General features: G+C 35.0%; 1 protein-coding gene across 4 annotated transcripts in view; it reads right to left on the reverse strand.

The window, feature by feature from the left end:
• Positions 1-26,903, reverse strand: part of IPO11 (importin 11) — a 209,311-nt gene that overhangs the window by 67,967 nt on the left and 114,441 nt on the right. For all 4 annotated transcript variants that reach the window (XM_032279909.1, XM_032279919.1, XM_032279928.1 and 1 more), the window contains 4 exons: positions 21,395-21,474; positions 20,879-20,959; positions 11,026-11,121; positions 10,137-10,250 (listed from right to left, as the gene is read on the reverse strand). In XM_032279909.1, the coding sequence (XP_032135800.1) occupies positions 10,137-10,250; positions 11,026-11,121; positions 20,879-20,959; positions 21,395-21,474 (371 nt within the window). The remainder of the gene's footprint in view (positions 1-10,136; positions 10,251-11,025; positions 11,122-20,878; positions 20,960-21,394; positions 21,475-26,903) is intronic.

Here is a 26,903-nt window from a genome sequence, read left to right on the forward strand (position 1 = left end):
GCAGTCATGAAGGGTGAGGGGTCTGGTGTCTTACTGCCCAGATACAGTGACTTGCTAAGTTTCAGTTGCTTCACACTGAAAAGAAAACATAAACATCAGTTCTACGGGACAATCAGGCTGGTTTCATTCTGTGTCACATTTTGAAAACTCTTGTAAATATTTTATAACTTTTCATTATTATTCTATCTGTTGTGGTGGCCTCCAATCAGTGATCATTTATGTTCCTATTGCAATTGTTTTGGGGTGCCACAAAACACACCCATATAAGATGGTTAATTAACTTAATAATCTATAAATGTCGTGTGTTCTGACTGTTCCACCAGCTGAGAAGTTCCCCTATCTCTCACCCTCTTTTCATGCCTCCCTACTCCCTGAGACAAGGTAATACTAAAATTTGGCCAATTAATAATCCTACCATGGCCTCTAAATGTTCAAGTTAATGGTAGTCATACATCTCTCACTTTAAACCAAAAACTAGAAATGATTAAGCTTGTTGAGAAAGACATGTCAAAAGCTGAGACAGGCTGAAAGTCCTCTTGATCCAAACAGGTTGTTAATGAACAGAAAAATTCTTGACAAAAATTAAAAGTGCTTCTCCAGTGAATATATAAATGGTAAAAAAGCAAAACAGCCTTACTGCTGACATGGAGGAAGTTCTATTAATCTGCATAGAAAATCAAATCAGTTATAACATTCTCTTAAGTCGAAGCCTAATCCAAAACAGTGCCCTAATTCTTTAATTCTACGAAGGTTGAATGAGAGGAGAAAGCTGCAGAGGAAAAGTGTGAAGATGTTGGTTCATGAGGTTTAAGAAAAGCCACCTCCATAACATAAAAGTGGAAGGTGAAGCAACAGGCGTTGATGAGAAGCTGCAGCAAGTTATCCAGAAGATCTTGCTAAGAGCCCTGGGGAAGGTGGCTAAACAACAGGTGTTCAATGTAAATGAAACAGCCTTCTACTGGAAGAAGATGCAATCAATTCAGGACTTTTCACAGGTAGGGAGAAGTCAGTGACTGGCTTCACAACATCAATGTGTCCATAGGCTGACTCTCTTAATGGGAGATAATGTAGCTGATGACTTTAAGTTCAAGCCAATGCTTACTTACCATTCTAAAAATCCTAAAACCCTTAAGAATTATGTTGTATCTACTCTGCCTGTGCTCTTTAAATGGAAGAACAAAGCCTGGATGACAGCATATCTGCTTACAGCACGGTTTACTGCTATTTTAAACCCACTGTTGAGACCTGTGGCTCAGAAAAAAAGATTTCTTTCAAAATATTACAGCTCACTGACAATGTACTGGCCACCCAAAAGCTCTGATTGAGATGTACAGGAGATTAAAGTTGTTGTTTTTATGCCTGCTTAATACAACATCCATTCTGTAGCCCATGGATCAGGAAGTCATTTAAAACTTCAGTCTTATTACTTCAGAAATACATTTCATAAAGCTATAGCTACCTATAGGAAGTGATTTATCTGATGGATCTACACAAAGTCAACTGAAAACCTTCTAGAAAGAATTCACCATTCTAGCTGCTATTAAGAACATTTGTGGGCTGGGCCTGGTGGCTCACACCTGCACCGCTAGCACTTTGGAAAGCTAAGGCAGGTGAATCACAAGGTCAGGAGATCCAGACCATCCTGGTCAACATGGTAAAACCCCGTCTCTACTAAAAATACAAAAATTAACTGGGTGTGGTGGCGCGTGCCTATATCTCCCAGCTATTTGGAAGGCTGAAGCATGAGAACAGCTTGAATCTAGAAGCTGGAGGATGCAGTGAGCCAAGAGTGCACCAGTGCACTCCAGACTGGTAACAGAGTGAGACTCCGTCTCCAGAAAAAAAAACAAAAAAACAAGAACATTTGTGATCCATGGGAGGAGGTTAAAATACCAACAGTAACAGGAGTTTTAAAGAACTTGATTCCAACTCTGATGGCTTATTTTGAGGAGGTCAAGACTTAGTTGGAGAAATAACTGCAGATATGGGGTAAATAGTAAAAACTATAGTTAGAAGTGAAACTTCAAGATGTGACGGAATTTTTACAATTTCATGATAAAGCTTGAACAGATGAAGAGTTGTTTTTCTTTTCATTTTTTTGGGAGATGGAGTTTCGTTCTTTTTCCCAGGCTGGAGTGTAATGGTGCAATCTCAGCTCACTGCAACCTCCACCTCCTGGGTTCAAGCAATTCTCCTGCCTGAGCCTCTTAAGTAGCTAGGATTACAGGCATAAGCCACCGCGCCTGGCTAGTTTTGTATTTTTAGTAGAGATGGGGTTTCACCATGTTGGCCAGGCTGGTCTCAAACTACTGAGGTAATGCATCTCGTAGTTTGAGACCAGCCTGGCCAACATGGTGAAATCCCATCATCACTGAGGTGATGCGCCTCGGCCTCCCAAAGTGCTGGGATTATAGCCGTGAGCCACTGTGCCTGGCCATGAGGAGCTGTTTCTTATGGATGAGCAAAAAAAGAAAAACAAGTGGTTTCTTAAGGTGGATCTGTTTCTGGTAAAGATGCTGTGAACACTACTAAAATAATGACAAAAGATTTAGAATATTACATAAACTTAATAAAGCAGCAGCAGAATCTGAGAGGACTAATTCCAAATGTGACAGAAATTCTACTGAGGACCAAATAGTCCATCTTCGCCTTAAAAAAAAAAAACAAAACTATCAGTAATTTTGTTATCACTACCAAAACAACCTACTGTCATTGTCCTTTGCCTGCAACTTCCTTCTAACCTCTTTTATTTTTTCCTTTTCTTGCTCTCTGAGGATTATTAGTCTTCAGTAGAATTTCTGTCACAATTGGAGTCAATCCTCTCATTTGTGAAGGGAAGAGTCAATCGATGCAGCAAACTTTATTGTTGTCTAGTTTAAGAAATTGCCACAGCCACCCACACCATCAGCAACCACCACCCAGATCAGCCAGCAACCATCAGTATCAAGGCAAGATCCTCCACCAGCAAAAGCACTGTTCACTGAAGGCTGAGAAGATCGCTAGCATTTTCTAGCAATAAAATATTTTCAATTAAGGTATATACATTGTTACTGTAGACACAGTACCATTGTGCTACATACTACAGTATACTATAATTACATAACTATATGCCCTGGAAAACCAAAATATTTGTATGACTTGTATTATGAAGACATTCACTTTATTGTGGTAGTGAGGAACCAAACCAACAATATCAGGTATGCCTATACAAGTTTTCTAACAGGTGGGAAACAAATTTAGAATGTAATGATACTCTCATATTAATATTAATTTTGGAATTTTTATTAAATATTTTATTTCTTAAAATATCCTATTAAAACTACATAGTAAATGGTATTCAAAAAATGTCAACAGTATTCTTCCAAATGTTTTTGTTCATTTTGACAGTTAAAAACTGTGTTTTTATTTCAAATACATAACTATCCATCATCAATTCAAGATGGTGCTTTACTTTTTTCCCTGATCGTTGCAAAAATTCTTTACTTTTGCCAGTGAAACTTTAATAGAAAATAACTGACATTCTGATAAAACATAATTTAGACCCTTCAACTTTTAGTAATATAATGATTTAATGCAGCATCTTTGTACCCAAACTTTATACTAGCAAGTCATTATGTTTTTGTTCAAATAGTAAGTTTCTTTATTCCAAGAATAAATAATAATTTGTTTTAGTTTGCACTGAATTCTATATTTATAGCAATTACTGAAGATTTTTTAAATTGTTCAATATACCAGAAGATGTTTTAAACTGCAGTTTATTAATAAAAATTTCTTCACTATACTCCTGCAGATTCAAAATGTGTTTACAATACTTAAAAGGAATGCTCAACTTTTTATAGTAAAATGTATACTATTAATTAATTATAACATTTATCAAAGTCATTTTTTACCCTGTTTGCTAATTCTTAGGCGTTCTGTCAAAATTTTAACAACTGGTATGACCACATTGACACCTATCAGCTAAATAGCAGTTCTGGGCTGTAGAATGTATCATTAGTGTAACAGGGATTCAGCACACACTTTTAAAATCACAGTACATTGAGCCTTGGTATAAAGTTCTAGGTGACTTACTATGATTCTAGCCCAACAAATGAAAAAATAAAATAGAAGGCTGAGCAAAAGACTGAAAAGTAAAAGCCTGAGGAGAGGAAGGCAGAAAAGAAAGGGTTGAGAGTTCTTTCGGCCACAGTTGGCATATACATGAACCACTCAAACCTCATCGGCATAATATGACAGATAGATACCAAATCAGCTTTCCAACTGAGAATACCAAATGTCTAATCCAGAACAGGAACACAACATTCTGTAAAGGAATGTATTCCAGGTACTGGCACAATAACGTGTGGATATAAAAACAATATAGAATTGAGAAGAAAAAGGAAAAAGTAGGCAGGGTAAGATCTGGATTAGTCCATTAGCCTACAGATGTAGGCATAACAGTATTTCCCTTACATTTCTATTACTGATTTCCTGTCAAAACAAATGATATGTCAATAGGAAGTGAGAGGCCAGGGGTATATTTTAAGTTCCTAAGTAAGAAAGAGCTCATGACCATCCCAGAGTTGTTATCAAGGATACAGAGACACTGACAGTAATGTTTAGATAACACATTGAGAGGCACACACAAGTGAGGCCAAGAATTCAAATGGGATCTAGGTGACTGAGGAGAACACCAAGATATTCAAGGAGACAGAATACTCATGCTCCAAGGGATTTTAGAAAGGGCTGGAAATGTGAATAAACCTAACAAGAATACTGAGCTCCCATCAAGTAGGAGTTTTGTAAAATAATCACAAGCTACACAAGAGCCACAAAACAAACAATCAAAACCAATTACAGTGGGAACCTGGGGGGGTGAGGAAGGGGTGGAAGGTGTGTCCAAGACTAGGAGAGCAAGGAAAGGAAAAAGAAAATAGGATGGAAAGAGGACAAAAGGAATTTGCAGGCAAAGGATAATGAAAAGTAGTTGTTTTGGTAGTAACACCAAAATCACTGAAACTTCATTTTTAAAAAAATTCTCGTTTATTTTTTTTTGGTTTTAAAAAAATATTTAAACTTTTTTTTTTTTTTTTTTTTTTTTTGAGACAGAATCCTGTTCTGCTGCCCAGGCTGGAGTGTAGTGGCATGATCATAGCTAACAGCTGCCTCAAGTTCCAGGACTCTAATTTCTGTTAGTTTTTGTAGAGCTGGAGTCCCACTTTGTTACTCAGCCTGGCCTCAAGCTCCTGGTTTCAAACGGTCCTCCAACCTTGACCTCCCAAAGCAGTGTGATTACAAGGTATGAGCCACCACATCCAGCCATTGAAACCTTAAAATGTGTTTGCTTTCAAAGTTACCAAGCAGTAACTGGAGTAGTCCTCACATGATGCTTTAATTATATGATAAGCAAAGCTAAGCCATTTTATTTATTTTTATTTACTTCTTTATTTTTGAGACAGAATCTCACTCTGTAGCCCACGCTGGAGTGCAGTGGTGCAATCTCAGTTCACTGCAATTTCTGCCTCCTGGGTTAGAGTAATTCTCCTGCCTCAGCATGCTGAGTAGCTGGGATTACAGGCGCCTGCCATGATGCAGGCCAAAAGCTAAGCTGTTTTAATTACTCAAGAGGATCTATTATTGTTTGTGCATCATGATGTAATATTTTAAAGCTAATAGCAGCCCAAAGAAAAATATTAATGTTGAGTTACAATTAACTGATTAAATATCTCACTGGATTACACTCAGATTTAATCAGATCCAATGTTGACACTATTTTTTTTTCTTAATTAAAAACTAGATTAGAGAAAAACTGAAGGTGGTTGGGCACAGTGGCATATGCCAGTAATCCCAGTGCTTTGGTAGGCAGGGACAGGAGTATCTCTTGAGACCAGGAGTTCGAGTCCAACCTGGGCAACACGCAAGACTGGATGTCTACAAAAAACTTTAAAAATTAGCAGGGTATGGTGGCACTCATCTGTAGTCACAGCTATGTAGGAGGCTAAGGTGAGAGGATCACTTGGGTCCAAGAGTTTGGGGTTGCAGTGAGCTATGATTGTGCCACTGCATTCTAGCCTAGATGACAGAGTGAGACTCTGTCTCTCAAACTTTTTAAATAAAAAATCAAATTTTTAAAATTTAAAAACATAAGTAGAAAAAAAGTGAAAACTCCAAAAAAAAAAAAAGAGAGAGAGAGAAAGACATACCATGTTCATGAACTGGAGGAATTAGTACTGGTAAAATGGCCATAATACCCAAAGCAATCTACAGATTCAACATAATCCCTATCAAAATAGCAATTATATCCTTCAAAGAAATCAGAAAAAAAAAAAATTGTATGCAATCATGAAAAATCCCAAATAGCCAAAGAAATGCTGAGCAAAAAGAACAAAGCTGAGGCATCACACCACCAGATTTCAAAATATTCCAGGCCAGGTGTGGTGGCTCACACCTGTAATCCCAGTACGTTGGGAGGCTGAGGTGGGTTGACCACTTGAAGTCAGGGATTGGAGACCAGCCTGGCCATCATGGTGAAACTCCATCTCTACTAAAATACAAAAATTAGCTGGGCATGGTGGCATGCACCTGTAAGCCCAGGTACTGGTGAGGCTGAGACAGGAGAATTGCTTGAGCCTGGGAGGTGGAGTTTGTAGTGAGCTGAGATCATGTCACTGAAATCCAGCCTGGGTGATGAGCTAGACTCCGTCTACCCCCCCAAAAAATACACACACAGACACACACACACACACACACACACACACCCCATATACTACAAATACAGTAACCAAAATAGCATGACACCAGCATAAAAACACACACAGACCAATAGAACAGAGAACCCAGAAATAAATCCATACATTTATAGCTGAGTTTAGACAAAGGTGCCATGAATATTCACGGGGAGAGAACAGTTACTTCAACCATGATGCTAGAAAAACTGGATATCCATATGCAGAAGAATGAAACCAGATTCCTATCTCTCGAGGTACACATAAATCAACTCTTGATGAACTAAAGACTTAAAACGGAAGACCGACAACTATAAAATTACTAGAAGAAAACATAGGGAAAACACCTCAGGACACTGGTCAGGGAAAAGATTTTATGAATAAAACCTCGAAAACATAGGCAACAAAAGGAAAAATTGACAAATGAGATTCTATCAAACTAAGCTTCTATATAGCAAAAGCAACAAACAACAGAGTAGAATGACATCCCACAGGATGGGAAAAAATATTTGCAAATTATACATCCAACAAAGGATTACTACCCAAAATACACAAGGAACTCCAACAACAGCTAAATAAAAATAATAATCCATTTTTAAAATAGGACAATTATCTGAATAAATAGTTGTCAAAAGAAGACATACAAATGGCCAATAGGTACACGAAAAAATGATCAACATCGGCTGGGGGCAGTGGCCCACACCTATAATCCCAGCACTTTGGGAGCCCAAGGTTGGTGGATCACCTGAGGTCAGGAGAGTTCGAAATCAACTTGGCTAACATGATGAAATGTTGTCTCTACTAAAAATACAAAAATTAGCCAGGCGGGGTATTGGGCACTTGTAATCCCAGCTACTTGGGAGGCTGAGGTGAAAGAATCACTTTAACTTGGGAGGCAGATGTTGCAGTGAGCTGAGATCACACCACTGCACTCCAGCCTGGATGACAGAATGAGACTTTGTCCAAAAAAGAAAAAAAAAAAAAATGTCAACATCACTAGATGCAAATCACAACCACAATGAGATATCATCTCACTCCAGTTAGAATGGCTATTACCAAAAAGGCAAAAAATAACAAATGCTGGCAAGAATGTAGAGAAAAAGGAACTCCCTGGTGGGAATGTAAACAACTATGGCCATTATGAAGACAATATGAGGTTTCTCAAAAAACTACAAATCGAACTATCATATGATCCAGCAATCTACTACACATATATATATATATATATATGTGTGTGTATATATATATATATATACATCTCCAAAAGAAAGGAAATCATTGTATTGCAAAGATACCTGCTCCCTCATGTTTATTATAGCACTGTAATTACCTCAGTAACCCATCTATAGATGAATGGATACAGAAAATTCTCACACACACACACACACACACACACACACACACACACACACGAATACTATTTGGTTTCAAAAAAGAATGAATTCCTGTCATTGGTGGCAACATGGATGAGGCTAGAGGACGTTACGTTAAGTGAAATTAAGCCAAGAACAGAAAGATAAATATTTTATGTTCTCACTTACATGAAGAAGCTAAAAAACATGACCTCAAAGAAGTAGAGAGTAGAAAAGTGGTTACCAGAGACTTGGAAAGGTAGGGGAAAAGTGGGGAGAGAGAGAGATACTGGTTAAAAGATATAAAATTACAGGTACACAGGAGGAATAAGTTCCAGTGTTCTATATAGCACTGCAGGATGATAACAGAAATATATAGTTTCAAACAGTTAGAAGAAGGCTGCTGTATGTTCCTGATACAGAGAAATAATAAATGTTTGGGGTGATAGATACGTCAATTATCCTGATTTGATCACTATACACTCTATGTACAGAAATATCACTATGTACTCCAAAAACTTCTACAACTATTATGCGTCAATTAAAAAAAAATTTAGAGAAATTAATCAACTTTGGTGATTAAATATTTATTCATTGTGATCTCAGATTGAATCTTCATGAACTAAAGCAAGGCAAGAAGTACATATATTTCAAGAAATGTTGGAAACAAGGCCAGGTCCCTCATGGAAACAAGAAGGTAAATACATAGTTATGGCATTCTGATGTTCCTTGGGATAATTTTAATTTCCTTTCTTAATGTTCTTAAATATTTTTAATTATCCTGTAATCTCAGCACTTTGGGAGCTCAGAAATTTGAGACTAGCTTGGACAACACAGAGCGAGACCTTGTCTATACTAAAAACTAAAAAACAACAACAAAAAAACTTGTAAATATATATTATTATTAGCTTATTAATTTTAATTAAAATGGGATATCATATATATTATATATTATCCCATTATATATTATTTTATATATATTTATTACATATGTAATAATATATATAAAAAATATATAATGGATTATACATATTATTTTATTAGCTTATTAAATTTAATTGAAATGGGATAATATATATGAAATATATAATATATATTATATATTATATTACATATATATTTATATACATATTTAAATATAGATCATATATTTCTATATAATTATATATTGCAATTATTATATATTGTGTAATTATATACAACATATAATTATATAATTAATATATATTATATAATTACATATTATATATTTTATATTTTATATATATTATCCCATTTCAATTAAATTTAATAAGCTAATAAAAATATACCCTATTTAGTCATTACAACAAAGGTTGGGATCTCTAATTAGATTAGTCTGATTCTAGAAAAGTTATATATATTTTAAAATTTGTACTTCTGGATTTCCTCACATTAGAAATAGTTATATTTGTTTCCAGCCATAAACCAAAAGATATCACAAATTGTCTCCATTGTAGGTATACTGGTCAAGCATACCCTATCTTCTACATTGTATAAATCTTAACAAACAGATTAATGACTTACAGTATAATCTTATTTGAATATCATGTATATAGTTTCAAACCACCTCACTTAAAAACTCATTCCAAGCTTACTCTGGTAGTAGGTATCACCTACAATTTTTAAAAATAAACCTTTGCTAAAAAGGTCATTTTCCACAATAATCAGAACAGAAACACTGTCAATCCATGGCATTAAAAATAAGTTAACTAACGAAATAATACAAAGATGATATATCACTTCATGCCAAATACCTGTTTCCAGATTCTGTAACAGTGAAGAAAAACCACAGCTATAAACAAATCAAAATTATATTCTATGGCTAAGCAGAATAAAATCACCTATTTTGAGTGAGGGCAAAAATGTAGAAGTTTCAACTGCCACTTACAAGTTCCCTTTTCTTTCTTCTACCCCAAATTACTGATATAGCATAATTAAAGGTTTTAAAGGTAAAGGTGTAAATACTACAAAGCAACTTTTACAAACAGTCACTATTTCATCAAACTATTTCTAATTTATATTTAAAAACTTCCTTAAATTTAAGTATATAGAGTCTTACCTCTTGATTAAATTTATGGGCCATCTCATTAAGTAGTGAAGAAAAAAAACTAGTGTTTTGTAGTAGAACTCGACCCATAACTCCAAGATACGTGGACATCACTACAGGATACCTCTGGACAATCAAAATATAGCACATGTAAAATTGTGTTATGGTACAAGTATAAACAATCATTGACATACTAACAAACAACAGGGATATAAAATAACATTCTCCTTACTTCCCTTTAGAATGAACTGTCAATATTGCCTGAGTTGTAACTTACTAAATACATATATGAATTATATGTACTATCCATATGTATATAATAAAGAGAAACAATATTTATCAATTTCATATATTACTATATTACTTTATCTTTTTTTTTTTTTGAGACGGAGTTCACTCTGTTACCCAGGCTGGAGCGCAGTGGCAAGATCTTGGCTCACTGCAACCTCCACCTTCCGGTACTGTATGACTTTAAATATTTGTAACATACACAGGTTCATGGATCTACTAAAGAAAACCATTCTTAGAAAATAACCAGCGGTTTCATGTATTCAGTCTATGACAATATTAGCACTATTTTGTCCCCCTCATATTCTTAATAGTCAAGCATTGGCAGTAAGCCACTCACCATTCCTGTACTTCAAATGATTTTTTTGTGTGAACATAACATGCATTATGTTTGAAAGAAACATGTTAAAGAAAATATGCTATGTGGAACAGGAAAAGGCAAACTCGTCTAAATGCTCTAAAAATTTAACTTAATTTAACATGATCCAAAAGACAAGGAAAGCTTTCCTTCTGCATATAACAATGAAGTAGAAATGACTACAAGTAGGAGAGTAATTGAAACTAGAATCCTAGAGTCTAATGCTAACCCTTGGAACTTTAAGAAAAATCTTACCTCCCCTTCTATAATACCCTTGAAAACATAGGGTAAAATCGGTTGAAACATCTGCGGACCTAATATTGGGTTCACTTTAAGGGCATTTTCCACAACCTAGAAACCAGAAAGAAACATTGGTGATACTCAGTAGTTCAAGTCATTGCTTTATGAAAAACACATGGAGGGAAACAACGTACTAAAGTAAATATCACAGACCAAATTTAAGAAGACATACAAGGATGCAAGGTATGCAATATTCTGACACTAGACACACTTTTACAAGATAGTCCATTTTAAAACTGCAGTTGGATATAAAGGATATAATATTTATACACAGCTTTACATCTTCCATACAATTTTATTTAATCACATTGTAATGACATAGGTATCATGGTATCATATGCAGTTCATGTAATTCTTACCCTTGCAATTTAAACCAATAACCCTTAAAAATGATGCACTAATAGAGGCAGTAAAAGGCATTTTTACAACATTGGCTTTTTGATAGCTAAACAGGAAGTTAGCAACACCTATGCTCACTGCCCGGAAATAAATCTACATTTATGTTAATCAGCAAATTGGAGGAAAAGGGTATGTTGCATATACACTGAATATTTATTAAATTAGAAATTACACTGCATTCATAATTATACTGATCAGTCATGAGTATTGATTGTTACATGTGAAAACAACAAAGAAATTATTTGATATGAGTGAGATGTTTCTTCTACAACAAAAATGTTACCATGAAATTCAAAGCAGGGTGGAGTTTTCTGTTTATTTTTGTTTTACTTTTTAGGAAGAGATGAATGCAGTGGTTAGGAAGCAGCAATAAGGACCAAGAAGGACATTTACCCCAAACTCACTTCCAGCCCAAAGGCTTAAGAGGTGGGAAAGGAAACAGATACCATCTGAGAGGGTTGTGGGCAAGGAATGGTCTCAGGGTGGTGCCACATTTCCCTTAAGAATTCTATCAATGCTTCTCAAGATTGACTACTGACATTTTTAATGAAGAAAACTATTTACTGGGCAGTCATCCCATGCACTGAGGGAAATTTAGCATCTTCCAGTGTCTGCTCACTGGGCGCCAAAAGTACTCCAAAAATTATGACCATCAAGAATACTTCCATGCATTTTGAAACAGTCCCAAGGTAAGCAAATAGCATCCATGGTTGATAATAACATTTGTTGTTGCTCTAATTTTGGGCAAGAAGGGAAGGTAATGTCTAAATAAAAGATTAAAAATAAAAACTTTACTGTGGGACAAGCACTATGCTACTACTAAGAGATACAGTTTTAAAAGATATCAATTCCTGATTAAAAGCAAGAGGAGATAAAATCTTAAACAATAAAAATTTGATCTCAATAAAGTTTATTTAATTTTGAAGAAAAAAAAAGCTAGATTTCAGAAAAAAAGATAAACATGGAGAATAAGATAAGCTAGTAGACTGAGAGAGTAGAGGCAGATATCACCAGACAGTATTTATCTGTGAGTAGAAAGTAAGGCCACCTGCTGATTATTAAATATATGTGTAATTTCACTCCCACCTAAAACCCCACTAAAATTACAGGAAAAAAAATTTAAGAGGGAGAGAATAATTTTTAAAAGACAAGAGGAATGAGAAACAAACACTGAAAGCAAGAAAGCAAGAAAGAAGAAATTCAAGAGGAAACTGACTCATTAAGTCAGAAAAAGCTGAATCCCAAGGTATCAAAGCAACCAGATTTGCTTCATATAACTTCTCCCCCTTTCTCCACCCCAAAAAACACAGACAGTATCAGAACCTTATTACCTTTAGGAAGGAGAAAGGGGAAGCTAAAAATAAGAAGAATAAAAAAATAAAACAAAAAAAAAATAAGACTGGTTGAAAGTATGTCTAAGAAACAGAGCAATGGATATTTTCAACTCTGCATTACCTGGGCAGCTGACACCCAATCCATGAGAACGAAGAGAGTATATTTTCTGTAAAGAGTCTAAAAGAGATTGCTTCCAGACTAAAAGAGCCCATTCCCAATGTAATGCATTTAAATAAACCTACATTATGGCACTACGAACAAGAAGGAGCAGCTACAAACTTGGAAAAGGAGGCCCACAGTGGGAGTCAGCATGGCTCTGAAGAGACTTTCTCAAGAAAATTAAAGCAATAGAATCCTTGATGTATCTGAAAATATTGAATATCTGTCAAGACAGTTTAGTGAACATAAAAAAAACTATACCAAAAAAAGATTAAGTATTACTTCCAGGGACTACGAAAGATTATACAGAAAAGTATTACTTCCAGAGAATACAAAAGATTGTACAGAAAGGAGAAGTAATCACAGCTGACTACAGGTCTCAGCTTCGAATAGGAAATATAAGAATCATGGTGTAAACACTGAATTTTGATTACCCAGAGGATAAAGGCACAGAGGAAGTGCAAAGGCGATATCAATACATACTGCCTACAATTAACAACTCGTGAAGGAATAACACAGGGTTGTTATTTACAGATATGAACATAGATACAAAAGAATCAGCTACAAGCATTAACAGTGGTTGCCTCTGAGCAAGGAAAGATGACTGGCAGAAAGACAGCTGATTACAGTTTTTTTCCTTTAAGAAACCATATACATCTAGTTGACTCTATGCCATATAAAATTCTGATTAAAATTTAAAAAACAAATGAATATAGGATTTGAAGAGAATTTACAGTAATAATACATAGCTGTGGGTGGCCCCAATCCACAGGAATCTTTAATTTTCTTTGGCGACAGGCAGGTGGGAGTTGTGGCAAAAGAGTATTTAGAATTAATGTAAGGATTAAATAATGCAAACATAAAGTTGTATCTGATTGAGTAAATAAATATCTCAACATAGTCATATATACATATATTTCAGGGCTAAAATAGAGTCTTTGAAGTCTAAAAGTTCAGGAACCATAGCTAGAGAAGACGAGAGTTTTTGAAAGAAAAATATCATTACCAGACTTGGGGGCAGAGGGTATGGGGCAGAATAAAGAGAAATTCAGAACCAGAACTAATAACATATAGAAGAGCTGAACAGCAGACCAAAGGTGAAAAAGTCTTCCACTGCTTCTGCATTTTCCTGTTTGGGCAAATCGGTACAACTGTAGTGTCAATAGTAATAATGACGTTCCATTCTGACATGCCAAATTTTAGGTGCCTGTGGGAAATCCATATGAATGGTCTATATCATTATTCTTACATTGAAAAATCCCAGCTCCTATAAACTTGTTTCTTTCTACTATACATATACATATATGAGTTTCAAAATAACAATGCCAATATTACTGATGACAATACTACTGAATGTAATTATAAACTTCTTTTTGTTCTGTTACATTCCATCAGGGATATACATGTGAAATACTATGTATTAAAATGACTTGAAATAGTCTTCTCAAATAGTTATGCCACCAACATCATAATAGTTAGATTCAAATGTTTCAGTCTGTTTTTTATCTTTAGGAACTGCTTTTTCTTTTTCTTTTTTTCCCCCTCCTAAATCATGCTTTACCTCTACATGGTTCCAAACTCTAACTTTATAAAACAGATACACATCCTGACTGATCTAGTTTCCATCCTCTCCTCCTCTTTTTATTAGACAGCTACTTTAATTAACTTGGTTTATTCTTCCATTGCCTTCTTCCACTTTTTAAACAGAAGAAAACTAAAGACACGCTTTTTGCCTCTAGTTTTCTTCTGTTTAAAAAGTGGAAGGCGGCAATGGAAACTAGAATATACTCCTTGCTTATATTCTCAAATTAAACTTCTGTTTAAAAAGTGGAAGAAGGCAAAGAAAAGTAGAATATGCTCCTTGCTTATATTCTCAAATTCATACAGAGATCTTCATGCCTTTTTAATGCTGCACAGTACTCTGCTATATAAACGAACAAGGTGTGGCACTTCAATTATCCAATCACCCATTACTAATTGTTTTTTGACAACATTTTGTTATTACAAAAAGAACTTTTGCACTTTAGTTTAAACCCATTCCCTTTTCAGAATATACCTGCAACAGACTGTGTTCTTAAAACCTTTGGGGAAAATGCAGAATTCAATTTACTTGACTTAGGCTTACACTGCATACGAAGTGATTAAACGCATGGATCCTAAAGTCAAAATGCCTATGTTATATCATGGTTCCAATAATTACTAGCTGAGTGGCCTTGAAAAAATTATTCTCCACTCTGTGATTTAATTTCTCATCTGCAAGACTGGGAAAAAGAGCAGTACTATCATCATGTGTTTATGTAAGGATTAAATAAAATCTGTATTTTATATTTTTAGAAATGTGTAGCACATGTTAAATGCTACTATCTGCTATTTGTGTCATCTTAAAACCTGGCTTAACATTGCTTAATATGACCAGGACTAAAATGAGAATTCAAAAAGTCAAAGTATTATGGCTACAATATTGACAAATTTCAAATTAAAGAAATGTTAACAATTTAAATTTGAGTATTTTATCATATAATTATATTCCTCTAGATAACATGTTCTGAATCACAATATACAGTAAAGTCTATTCTTTGTTCTACATCATTTGCTCCAAAAACAGGCATACTGGTCTCTCTATCCAATTTTCATAACATTGTAATTTTCTACTTCAAAGAACAAAGAAGTTACTTGAAGATACTGTCAGAAATTAGTGTAACAGTGACATTTAGTAAAAAATATATTTAAAATGTTATATACCACACTATATTAAGAAACAGTATCTGATATTAAAAATGAAAGTGAGCTAATATTAAAAACTATTGTTATTGCTATACTAAAACTCTAAGATCCGGAAAATGCCAAAAATTTTGAGAGTTTGCCCAGCCTTAAAATATAGCAGCAAAATGAAAGCATTATTGTCCTAAAATATACCTGAACATAAAAATACAAATAATTTATTCATAATGAGCATATTTTTAGTATTTAACATCCATTTATTAAATAATAAAATCTAGTTTGAGATTTTAAGTCAAATATACAGACTGAGCTATACCAATATTTATACAAAAATACCATCTTAAACACATATTATCAGATTCTCAATTTTTCATTCTTTCTTTTTTTTCTCTCTCTTCCTCTTTTTTTTTTTAATAGAGATGCGGTCTTGTTACGTGCAGAAGGCTGAAATTGAACTTCTCAGCTCAAGTGATCTTATAGCCTCGGCCTCTGAAGTAGCTAAGATTAAAGACACACACCACCATGCCTGGCTCCAAATTTCTTTCTTTTCTTTTCTTTTTTTGTTTTTGGGAAGGAGTTTCACTCTTGTCACCCAGGCTGGAGTACAATGGCTCACTGCCATCTCTTGGCTCACTGCAACCTCCACCTCTCAGGTTCAAGCAACTCTCCTGCCTTAGCCTCCCAAGCAGCTGGGATTACAGGCATGGGCCACCAAGCCCAGCTTATTTTGTATTTTTAGTAGAGATGGGGTTTCTCCATGTTGGTCAAGCTGGTCTCAAAGTCCCAAACTCAGGTGATCCGCCTGCCTCAGCCTCCCAAAGCGCTGGGACTACAGCCATGAGCTACCACACCCAGCCCCAAATTTCTTAATTCAAATATATGTATCCTAATAACAACCTACTGTTGGCACACTTACAGATAAATTGCCTTCATTTGTAACCTGTATTAAATATTACAAAAATAATTTGACTACATATTTGACTATAGATTTTTGATATGCGGTAAGTTAGTTTGGAATTTTCTATAATAAAAAAAAAATAACTGTGTTATTCTGAGCAGAAAAAAAATACGATTAATTTTCTTTCTTTCTTTTTTAAGAGACAAGATTTCACCATGTTTGCCAGGCTGGTCTTGAACTCCTGACCTCAGGTGATCCACCCACCTGGACCTCCCAAAGTGCTGGGATTACAGGCATGAGCCACTGCGCATGGCCAATTTTCTTCTTCTTCTTCTTTTTTTTTTTTTGAAACAGGGTCTCCCTCTATTGCCCAAGCTGGAGTACAGTAGCACAATCTCAGCTCACTGCAGCCTCCACCCCTCTCCACTCCCACCTCAGCCTCCAGAGGAGCTAGGATTACAGCACACACCAACATGCCCGGATATTTTTGTATTTTTTTGTAAAGATAGGGCCTAACCATGTCGCTCAGGCTGGTCTCAAACTCCTGAGATCAAGTGGTTTGCCTGCCTCAGCTTCCCAAAGTGTTGGGATTATAGGTGTGAGCCACCACGCCTGGTCAAAATACAATTATTAATAATTTTAAAGAGCGAGCTGAGATATGCAGTTCTTGCTAATAATATACCATTACCGTGTAAACGACCTGCTTAGTTTTAAAAGCAAATTTTATTAATGTACGTAAGTATTTATTTTGAAGAAATGGTAAAAGGATAAAGTAGAACAACTTGGTTTCTCTAGAGCTGAAGATCTTAGCAAACAAATTATTTTGCCTATAATTGAAGTAGCCTATTTCACCCCAAAGAGAAACTAAATAATTAGTCTCTCAAAAGACGGCTATATAATTATATTAGATAAAAACAGTCAATGCTTATATTCACTTATTAGATGCTAGGCATTGTTATAACTGTTTATACATATAAGCTCAAGTATTCCTCACATCAAACCTAGGAAGTAGGTAAAGTTATCATCCCCATGTTACAGATGGAAAATGAGGAACAAAGAGTAATTTGTCCACATCACGTAACTGTGAAGTACCAGAGCCAATGTTCTAACCCTGGGGGTCTCCCTTCAGTGTGTAGTCTTATCTGCTATGCTATGCTCTCTCTAATAATTTTTAAGAGTATAATTAAAAACAAGTAGAATCACAATGGCCATTCCAGATAATCCACAAGTTGTCTTTCAACAATTAATTTAATAATATTGTTGAAGAAAAGCCAAAAGAGTATGTGGGGGTGATGTCAATTCAAATTTGGACTGGAAGGTGTTTAAATGTGAGAAATCACCTCTTTTCTTAATCACTTAGAATATACAGATTATAACTTAACATGGAGAATTTCAGGTACTGCATAGGTACAGAATAAAAATCATTTAATAAATGAGGAAAATGAAGGCCAGAGTATACTCAAGAGCCATAAAAGTAGCAGGGCAGCATATGCAAACCAAGCGGATGGTCAAGGAGAGAATTCCAAATGAATCCTCAGTATACATGAGATGGCATTTCTATTGGAGGCACAGCTTCAACATAAAAATTATGGATTCCTTGCCTTTCAAGTCACTTACTATGTATGTATTCAGAGCTAACAGAGCCCACATTTACTGAACTTTGGATAATGGAGAAGGTCAGTCTAATAGAGGAGAAAGGTTAAAACAGGCATACATACAGAAAAAAATCTGTGGAAACAATAGTATCAAAATGACATGGCAATTTTCACTTGTTTTAATCACTCCCAGGATGCCAATCACTTTTTCCTCAAATAGTCAGAATTAAGTCCAATGTGTCAATTCCTTATTTCCTCTTACTTCCAGAGAAGAATTTATAACCAAAGCAAAAGCTGAAGTTGAGATTGTGTAAAACTGATAAAGTTCCTTAATATGCTTATTTGCCACTCTGTCAGCTTAGTAAAGGCATAAATGCAATTATGCCTATAAAACGCATAAAAGCATTTTAGTAAGCAACATGTTTGATGTTACCTGTAAGCTTTGGGGCTAGGAGAACACTTTGAAATTAATAATGAATGAGGATTAAAAGACTAATGCAATAGACCAGGCCTCAAGTATCCAGGGTCTCAACAAGTCACATGCACAGATTCCTGTTATTACAAATCCTTTAGTGCCCACATGATTCTTTGGTAACAGTGGCTTATATTCTCAGCATTTAGTAAACCCCTTGCTCTAAAAAAGAAACAAAGAAACTACAAAATTAAAGCCAAAGAGTTCTCCCATATCCTAGATGTAATCAAGGTAAGATGAAGATACTAGAGAATGCCCCTAATCAACTATGGCTTTTGTCCTTGCAACAACAAAAACAAAACAGAGACACAGACACATACCAGGAGAACATCAGGTGACAGCGGAAGCACAGATGACAGGATTACGTATCTACAAGTCAAGTAATTCGAAAGACTGCCTGCAATCACCAGAAGGCAAGAGAAGGGCTTGGAACAGATTCTCGTCCTTAGCCCCTTCAGAAATAGCATGGCCCTGCAAACACCGATTTTTTAATTATATAATGAATATCAATATTATAAATAAACTTTTGTTTTACGCCACCAAGGTTGTGGTATTTTGTTACAGCATCCCTAGGAAACCAATACAGTCCTTACTGATCTCCTTAAGCTCCTTCCTTTTCTCATCAATCTATAATTTAATACTTCAGTAATCTGGCATATGACCCTTCTCATTTATAGACACTAAATATGTTTTAAATCCTCTTGCTCAATAGACAATCCTAAGAGCATTTTCTCTCTCCTTATTCTTGTTCACTTCTCTGCAGTACTTACACTGTATTAGCCTGATTCATGCTAGCAGAGTTGCGACAGCAAATAAATACACAGTCATGTGCCACTTATCAACAGGAATATGTTCTGAGAAATGTGTCATTAGGTGATTTCACTGTTGTGCAAACATCATAGAGTGTACTTACACAAATCTAGATGGTATCTTATTGGTTATCGCAAAAGGCTAAAGTAACAAAAGAATAAAGCAGAACAAAGAATCCATTTTCATACTGCTATAAAGAACTGCCTGAGACTAGGTAATTTATAAAGAGAAGAGGTTTAATTAAGTCACAGTTCAGCACAGCTGGGAAGGCCTCCAGGAAACTGACAATTAAGGCAGAAGGTGAAAGAGAAGCAAGGCACCTTCTTCACAGGGTGGCAGGAAGAAGCAGTGCCAACCAAAGGGGAAGGAGGCCCTCATGAAACCATCAGATCTCTTGAGAACTCACTCATTATCATGAGAACAGCAAGGGGAAAACCACCCCCATGATTCCCTTGATTTGGGAGACAGTCATCCCCACAATCCCCTTGATCATGGGATGATCATGGGGTGATCATGGGGTGATCCGGGTGGACCCAAAGCCTAACCATATCAGTTACGATGAAATAAGACTTCATTATCTGCACAAACTTTTACCAACTTAGATCCTAGAGTATACTTTGGATTACTTCAGTACACTTCTTATAGCAAACCTATTTGGGTAACCTCTTTCATTTCACTGGGAGGAAGTGAGATCATTTTTAGGTTCTAAAGCAATGCCATGATTTTCACACCATAATGCTATTTTGTTATGATAGAAATTCAGCTCTCGTATCTTGGAACATAGCTGAGAAACTCGACATCAAAAATAGGGGTACTTTTAATAGCAACGCCTTCTCTCAAAATCCATACATAAAGATATTTTAATATATTTATATATACATTTGTTTATATGTAAATATACACTTAATACTATTTGTATCTTTAATATACAGACATAATATATAAAGATAATATACAACTTAGAGCCTGTTGGTTCTTAATTACACAATCTCAACAAACATGGTACTCAAATTTTGATAGCCAAATCAAATTAAAACTACCAAATTATAAAGTGAAAATGAAAGAGTGAGAAGTATCAGACACCACACCACTGGATAATTTACAAGAGTTAAAATCCTTACTACACAAAGTAAGGTCTCAAGATAGGCAACATCCCAATCAGTTCAGACCTTGTGAGAAATCCAGAACTGAATTTTAATAAGATGTCCAGGTGATCTGTTGCTTGCTGAAGGTGTATGCACCTTCAAGATTTGAGATCTCTGGTCCGCAGGTATTAAACCAACTGAAAACTGCTAAAATAGCCCGTCTGGAACTGTATCAGCTCTTCTCCTTCTTGTGAACCATCCATACCCAAATGAAAGTCCAACTTCATAAAATATAAAGAAAAACTCATATATTCACTTAAAATGATTACAATACCTTCAGCACTTGAACTTGACCTTCTGTGGTAATCTCCTTTAAAAGTTCACAAAAGGACTGGCATAGACCTACTGCATATGTCTGAAATTCAATTAAAAGTCAATACATACGTAAGAACATCTGTAATATCAAAATGGTGTAAAATTTCATTTGGGACTCATTATAATCTATTTGAGAAGTATACGCTAAATGTCTAAGCATATCAAATTTCAATTAGAACTCTTAGAAAAAGTTAAAGAAAAAAGATTATGCCGAATAAAAATATAGATTATTGATACATTAATTTTTATAGGAATATAAAAATATATTTGCTGACATGGCACGTTTTCTGCATTAAATAAGAAATGAACTGCAAGCAGCACATCTGCCCTTCAGCGGAAAATGCTCAGCCAATGTTTCTTTGCCTTAAAGTAATAGACCAATCTTAAAATTCTGAAGAGGCACTCCCTGATTTTGAGTAAGAAATAATCAAAATAGTAATTATATAATTTCATATAATACAAAACTACAACATACCTGTAAAAATTCTGTTGATGATAAAAAGATATAACCATTGATGATCTTAAAGCAAGTTCTGAGATTTTCTGAACTTAGTTCTGCCAAAAACAATAAATGTCAAACAAAGAAAAAATAACAAATTAATTCACTGCTCAAAATTAGTTTAAATGAAGTGATTCATTGTTATTTAAAACTAATTTACATACTCTACAAACCTCAGCACTATTCAGACTACTAGTATCTATAGATATCTATCTAAAAACTGGCAACACTAGGATTTAAAAGGTTACAGTCAGCAATGATCATGCCACTGCACTCCAGGCTGAGCAAAAGAGTGAGACCCTGTCTCAGTGAATTAATGAATGAGTGACTGAATGAATGAACAAATGAACAAATACTGGTAACAACCCAAAACTTAATGCTACCTCATTTGCTTTTCACTAGTTGAAACATTCAGAAAAAAAAGCCATGCTCTCCATATTTTTTCCTTTCAGAAAAAAACTACCTAATCATTCGACCCAACATTTCATTTCAAAATGAATTTTTACGGCTAGCATGACAAACTACATGAAGCTGAATCATTTCACCTCATATTTTGACATTTGCTTAAATGGGTTCACTTGATGAACATTTACTGAGTGTTACTGCACTTGCACTAAATATGCGATATGACTTCTCAACAGACTCCTGATGACACTCCAAGAAAATTATATTAGGTTAAGATAGTTCAATCTTTCCACTTTGTTCTTCAAATCTGGTTCCCTATAAAACACCACACATAACAAATGTTCTTAACATTTAATTACCAGAGTAACATCAGAAAATGATATCGTTTTTAGCTATTCCTTTGCAAGTGAAGAGTAGAAACTATTTGTTAAAACTGAATATGATCAAAAGTTGACACAGTGCTATTTTATGTGTCTCACTAAATAAAATAATAATACAAAAGGATACAGGCTCCATGTATAAAAATATACAGATTAAAATATGACTCCCAATATAACGTCGATGCCTAAAACCTGCCATTCTTTGTTACAAGTATTTTGGAAATTATATTCACTCACAATAGGACAGATTGTTTTTTCTTAATTTCTGGCAAAAGATTAGCCCCTGTGTTCTTATCTGTCATTTCTAAATAAAAGAAAGAAGACATATTCATATGTAAATTTTCCATTTATTTTCACAAAAGAATGACAATCCAACCTACCTCAAAATGTCTTTGAAGGCATTAGTTCCTAAAATTTAGGATTTGACAGTTTTAAAAAATGAGGATAGGAAGAAGACAGGAAATAGTCAACTTATTACTAGTTACTAATCTACAAAACATTTTTAAAAAAGCTGTCATCTAAGCATCTTTTAACGATAAAAGATAAAATCTCAGGATAAAGGGGGCTTTTGTATTAGATTAAAGCTATCATTATGAAAAATTCACATTATCCTTTTCTCCTCAAGGAGAAAGCCTGGACTTGTGCACACTTTTTTGTAGATCAACAATGAACAGCAGACTGTTTGGCGATTGCCATGAAAAGTAAGGCAAAGGGTCTATATTTAAGAGAGAACTGAGAATGGCTTCATTCCAGGCATATCAGAGAACATAATTTTGAAATCATTGCCAAGTATAATTTTATCAAAATCAATGTTAAGGGAAAAAAAAAAAAAAAAAAAAAAACAACATTTAAGAAGAATTGATATAAAAAGAAAAAGCCCATATCTTCCTACAGATATTTAAAAACTATTCCTGGACCATTCTATACAAATTAGGTCACTTCCCACTGCTTTCCATGCCTCTAACATGCCCAGGATGGCACTGACAAAATTTTCTTGGGCATGTTATCATCAGCAAACACTAAATATTGATATTACACATAGCCCTAAATTTAACAAATTTATCTATTTAACAGTACTGAACAGTGTTCACTATATCCATAAGTTCCTAGTGAGACTCTAAAGAAAAATGACTGTCTAGGCCTAATACCAAGAAGTTACTAGGACTTGACAGTCATTTTTCATTATCTGAAATTACTCAGTATCTGAAAATAAATACCTGTCTATTGCATGATTGACTTCTTGCAATCATGCAATAGGTATGTATTTATTTTCAGATACTGAGTAATTTATGTCTAAGGTTCTCAGTCAGGGGCAATTTTGTCTGCTGCAGGACATTTGGGAATGTCTAGAAACATTTTTGTCATTGCTAACATCCAGTAGGTAGAAGGTGGGGATACTATTAAACATCCTTCAATGCAAAGGGAAGTCCCCCACAACAAAGAATTACCTTGACCCAAATGACAACAGGGCCAAGACTGAATATCCATGATTTAAGTGACTAGGTTTTTCTTTTCATAGACTGCTACAGAGCTCTAAGGTAAACCTGCATATAATCCATCAATGTATTTAGTTACACACTGTTCAAATATGATTCATATATTTAGTGTGATTTTATTTTATAATCTACTCCTATTTGCTTTTATTTATACTTTTGCTCCTATTTTTAATTTTTATTTTACATTTTATATATTCCTTAAAATTTCTGTGAGGACAAGAAGTGAATTATTAAATTATATTATAAAGAATCGAGAGAAATCTACTTCATCCTTTCCAAATCTGTTAGAAAGTTACCAGCTGAAAAATTTTACAGTTAAAGGAACATTAGTTCCATTCACAGTAACTAGGACAAGAGCCAGTCACATGCTGATCTTTTAAGGAGAATATTAAGTAAATTAACACTATAACATAGATTTAAAGAAAAAAAGCTATTAGAACTAAATTAATAGAATTACTTCCAGTTATAGCCTCTGGTTCTACTTAAAATTTCTCAGATTCTATTTACATTTAGGGAAAAGGATATAAAATGAATCTTGGCCTTGAATATATTCATACTTAATTAATGCATCCTAAAAACCATTAACTTAAATATCTTAAAGTGTTCTATTATGTTGGCTTTATATATTTTAAAGTAGGAAACTTTCTGCCAGTGGCTTTCTTTTATTTTTACTTTTTAAAGAGAAAGGTTCTCACTGTGTTGCTCAAGCTGAAATGGAACAGTACAATAACAGCTCACTGCAGCCACTACAGCCTTGATCCTCTTACTTCAGCCTCCTGAGCAGCTAGAACCACAAGCACAGCCCACCAAGGCCAGCTATCTTTTATTTCTTGTAGACATGGGGTCTTGCTATGTTACCCAGGTTGGTCTTGAACTCCCACCCTCAAGAAATTTACCTGATTACAGGCATGAGCCACTGAAACTAGCCCAGTGGCTTAATTTCTGCTTAGAAAAATATAATTGCAATCATATTCATTAAATAGATAGTTTAAAAGCATTGTTCTAATAAGAGAATTTAACTGATACAAAAACAATATTCATTTTGGTTTATACTCTTAAAAGATTAAAATAAATATTCTGGTTGTATTTAAAAATAAATTTTAAAAATTGTCTGAAAGAATGTACATGCAAAAAGCTGTATGTCAAACAATTATTAGTGCTATACTCAAACAAAAATAAAGGTAATACTGATGTCAAGATGTACTAATAAACATAAACAAATGTAATTTGTAAATAGAATGTCTTCATTATTGATGTAAATACACACACCACAATGCATAAAACAAATTATGTTTACCATTTTTTTTGAATGATAAAAGTAGAAAACAAATAATTCAATAGCATCCACATCACCTATATTCATCAAAACTTTATAAAATAGAATTTTTTAATCTTTTTTTTCTTTTGAGATGGAATCTCACTTTGTTGCCCAGGCTGGAGTGCAGTGGCACAATCTCGGCTCACTGCAACCTCCGCTTCCCAGGTTCAAGTGATTCTTCTGCCTCAGCTTTCCGAATAGCTGGGGCTAGAGGTGTGCACCACCACACCTAGCTAATTTTTGCATTTTTAGCAGAGGCAGGGTTTTGCCATATTGGCCAGGCTGGTCTTGAACTCCTGACCTCCTGATATGCCCTCCTTAGCCCCTCTAAGTGGTAGAATTATAGGTGTGAGCCACTATGCCCAGCCAGAATTTTTTAAACCTTTAAAAATTAAAAAAGTTTGAATTAAATATGTAATGTCAAAAAGCTGCAATTTCATTAGTTCTTCATTCAGTAAATAATAAATCCTGAGAGCCAGTCAATGGTAGGATAATTTTAAAATAGGAGTAATGTTAATAGTGATAGTAATAGCATTAACATACCAGCAAAACATTAAGATAATACTTACTATGTGCCAGGCATTATTCCAAACACATAAAAGTCCTAATTGATTTGGTTAGAAATATGTATCAATTACAAAGCTTTATATTGTTAAAACTACACTAGAGGGTGGACACAGTGGCTCAAGCCTGAGAGGTGGGCAAATCACACGAGGCCAGGAGTTCAACAGCAGCCTGGGCAACATGGTGAAACCCCATTTCTACTAAAAATAAAAAATTAGCTGGGCATGGTGGTACATGCCTATAGTTCAAGCTACTTGGGAGGCTGAGGCAGGAGAACTGCTTGAACCTGGGAATCAGAGGTTGCAGTGAGCTGAGATCATGCTACTGCATTCCAGCCTGAGTGACAGAGCAAGACTCTGTCCCCACCAAAAAAAAAAAAAAAAAACAACGAAGCTAGGCCGCTTACCTAAAGCTCTGCTAAATATAGTGCTATACAGTTATAGTAAAGTAAGTCACATGTTTTCTATTTAAATCTCTTCTTCGTTACCAATCCCTCTCCCACCACTCTAAGGGAACTAAACATTATGGAGACCAAGCATGCTGAATTTGAGGTGGAAAACAGGGTGAAATGAGACCAGTGTGTGAAATCACACATATGTGAAAGTAGCTGAATGTTGTTCATAACAAAGTTGGTAAAAGGTCTGGTTGAGGTGTCTAATCCTAGGTCAAACATAAAGAAGCCTGTCAATTGCTTCTTTATAAAATGGCAGGGTATGGGCCTGGCACAGTGGCTCATGCCGGTAATGCCAGCACTTTGGGAGGCCAAGGTGAGTGGATCACGAGGTCAGGAGTTCATGACCAGCCAGGCCAACATAGTGAAATCCCATCTCTACTAAAACTACAAAAAAAAAACCCAATTAGCTGGGCTTGGTAGCAGGCGCCTGTAATCCCAACTACTTGGAGGCTGAGGTAGGAGAATCTCTTGAACCCAGGAGGTAGAGGTTGCAGCGAGACAAGATTGCACCATTGAACTCCAGCCTGGGCAACAGTGTGAGACTCCATCTTAAAAAAAAAAAAGTGGGCATAGTATAGTAAGTTAGGTAGAACACAACTAAAAAGACCTTCACCAAAGAACCCTATTTTCTTTCTCTATCATGACTGAAAGATAAAATTTTTCCTAGTAGATCAACACCTATTGCCACTGACTTCATCTTTGGTAAGTTTTTCCTTTTATGGGGACTCTAGATAACAAAGAGCAAATGGTTCTTTATTAGAAAACAACTGGTTATTATTTGAGAAGAGGAACAAAAAATTTCAGAGAAAATGTTAAGAACTAATCACGGGCCGGGCGCGGTGGCTCAAGCCTGTAATCCCAGCACTTT

This window comes from Sapajus apella, unplaced genomic scaffold (genome assembly GCF_009761245.1).
Source record: "Sapajus apella isolate SASKATOON/1434 unplaced genomic scaffold, GSC_monkey_1.0 scaffold1, whole genome shotgun sequence".
NCBI lineage: Eukaryota > Metazoa > Chordata > Mammalia > Primates > Cebidae > Sapajus > Sapajus apella.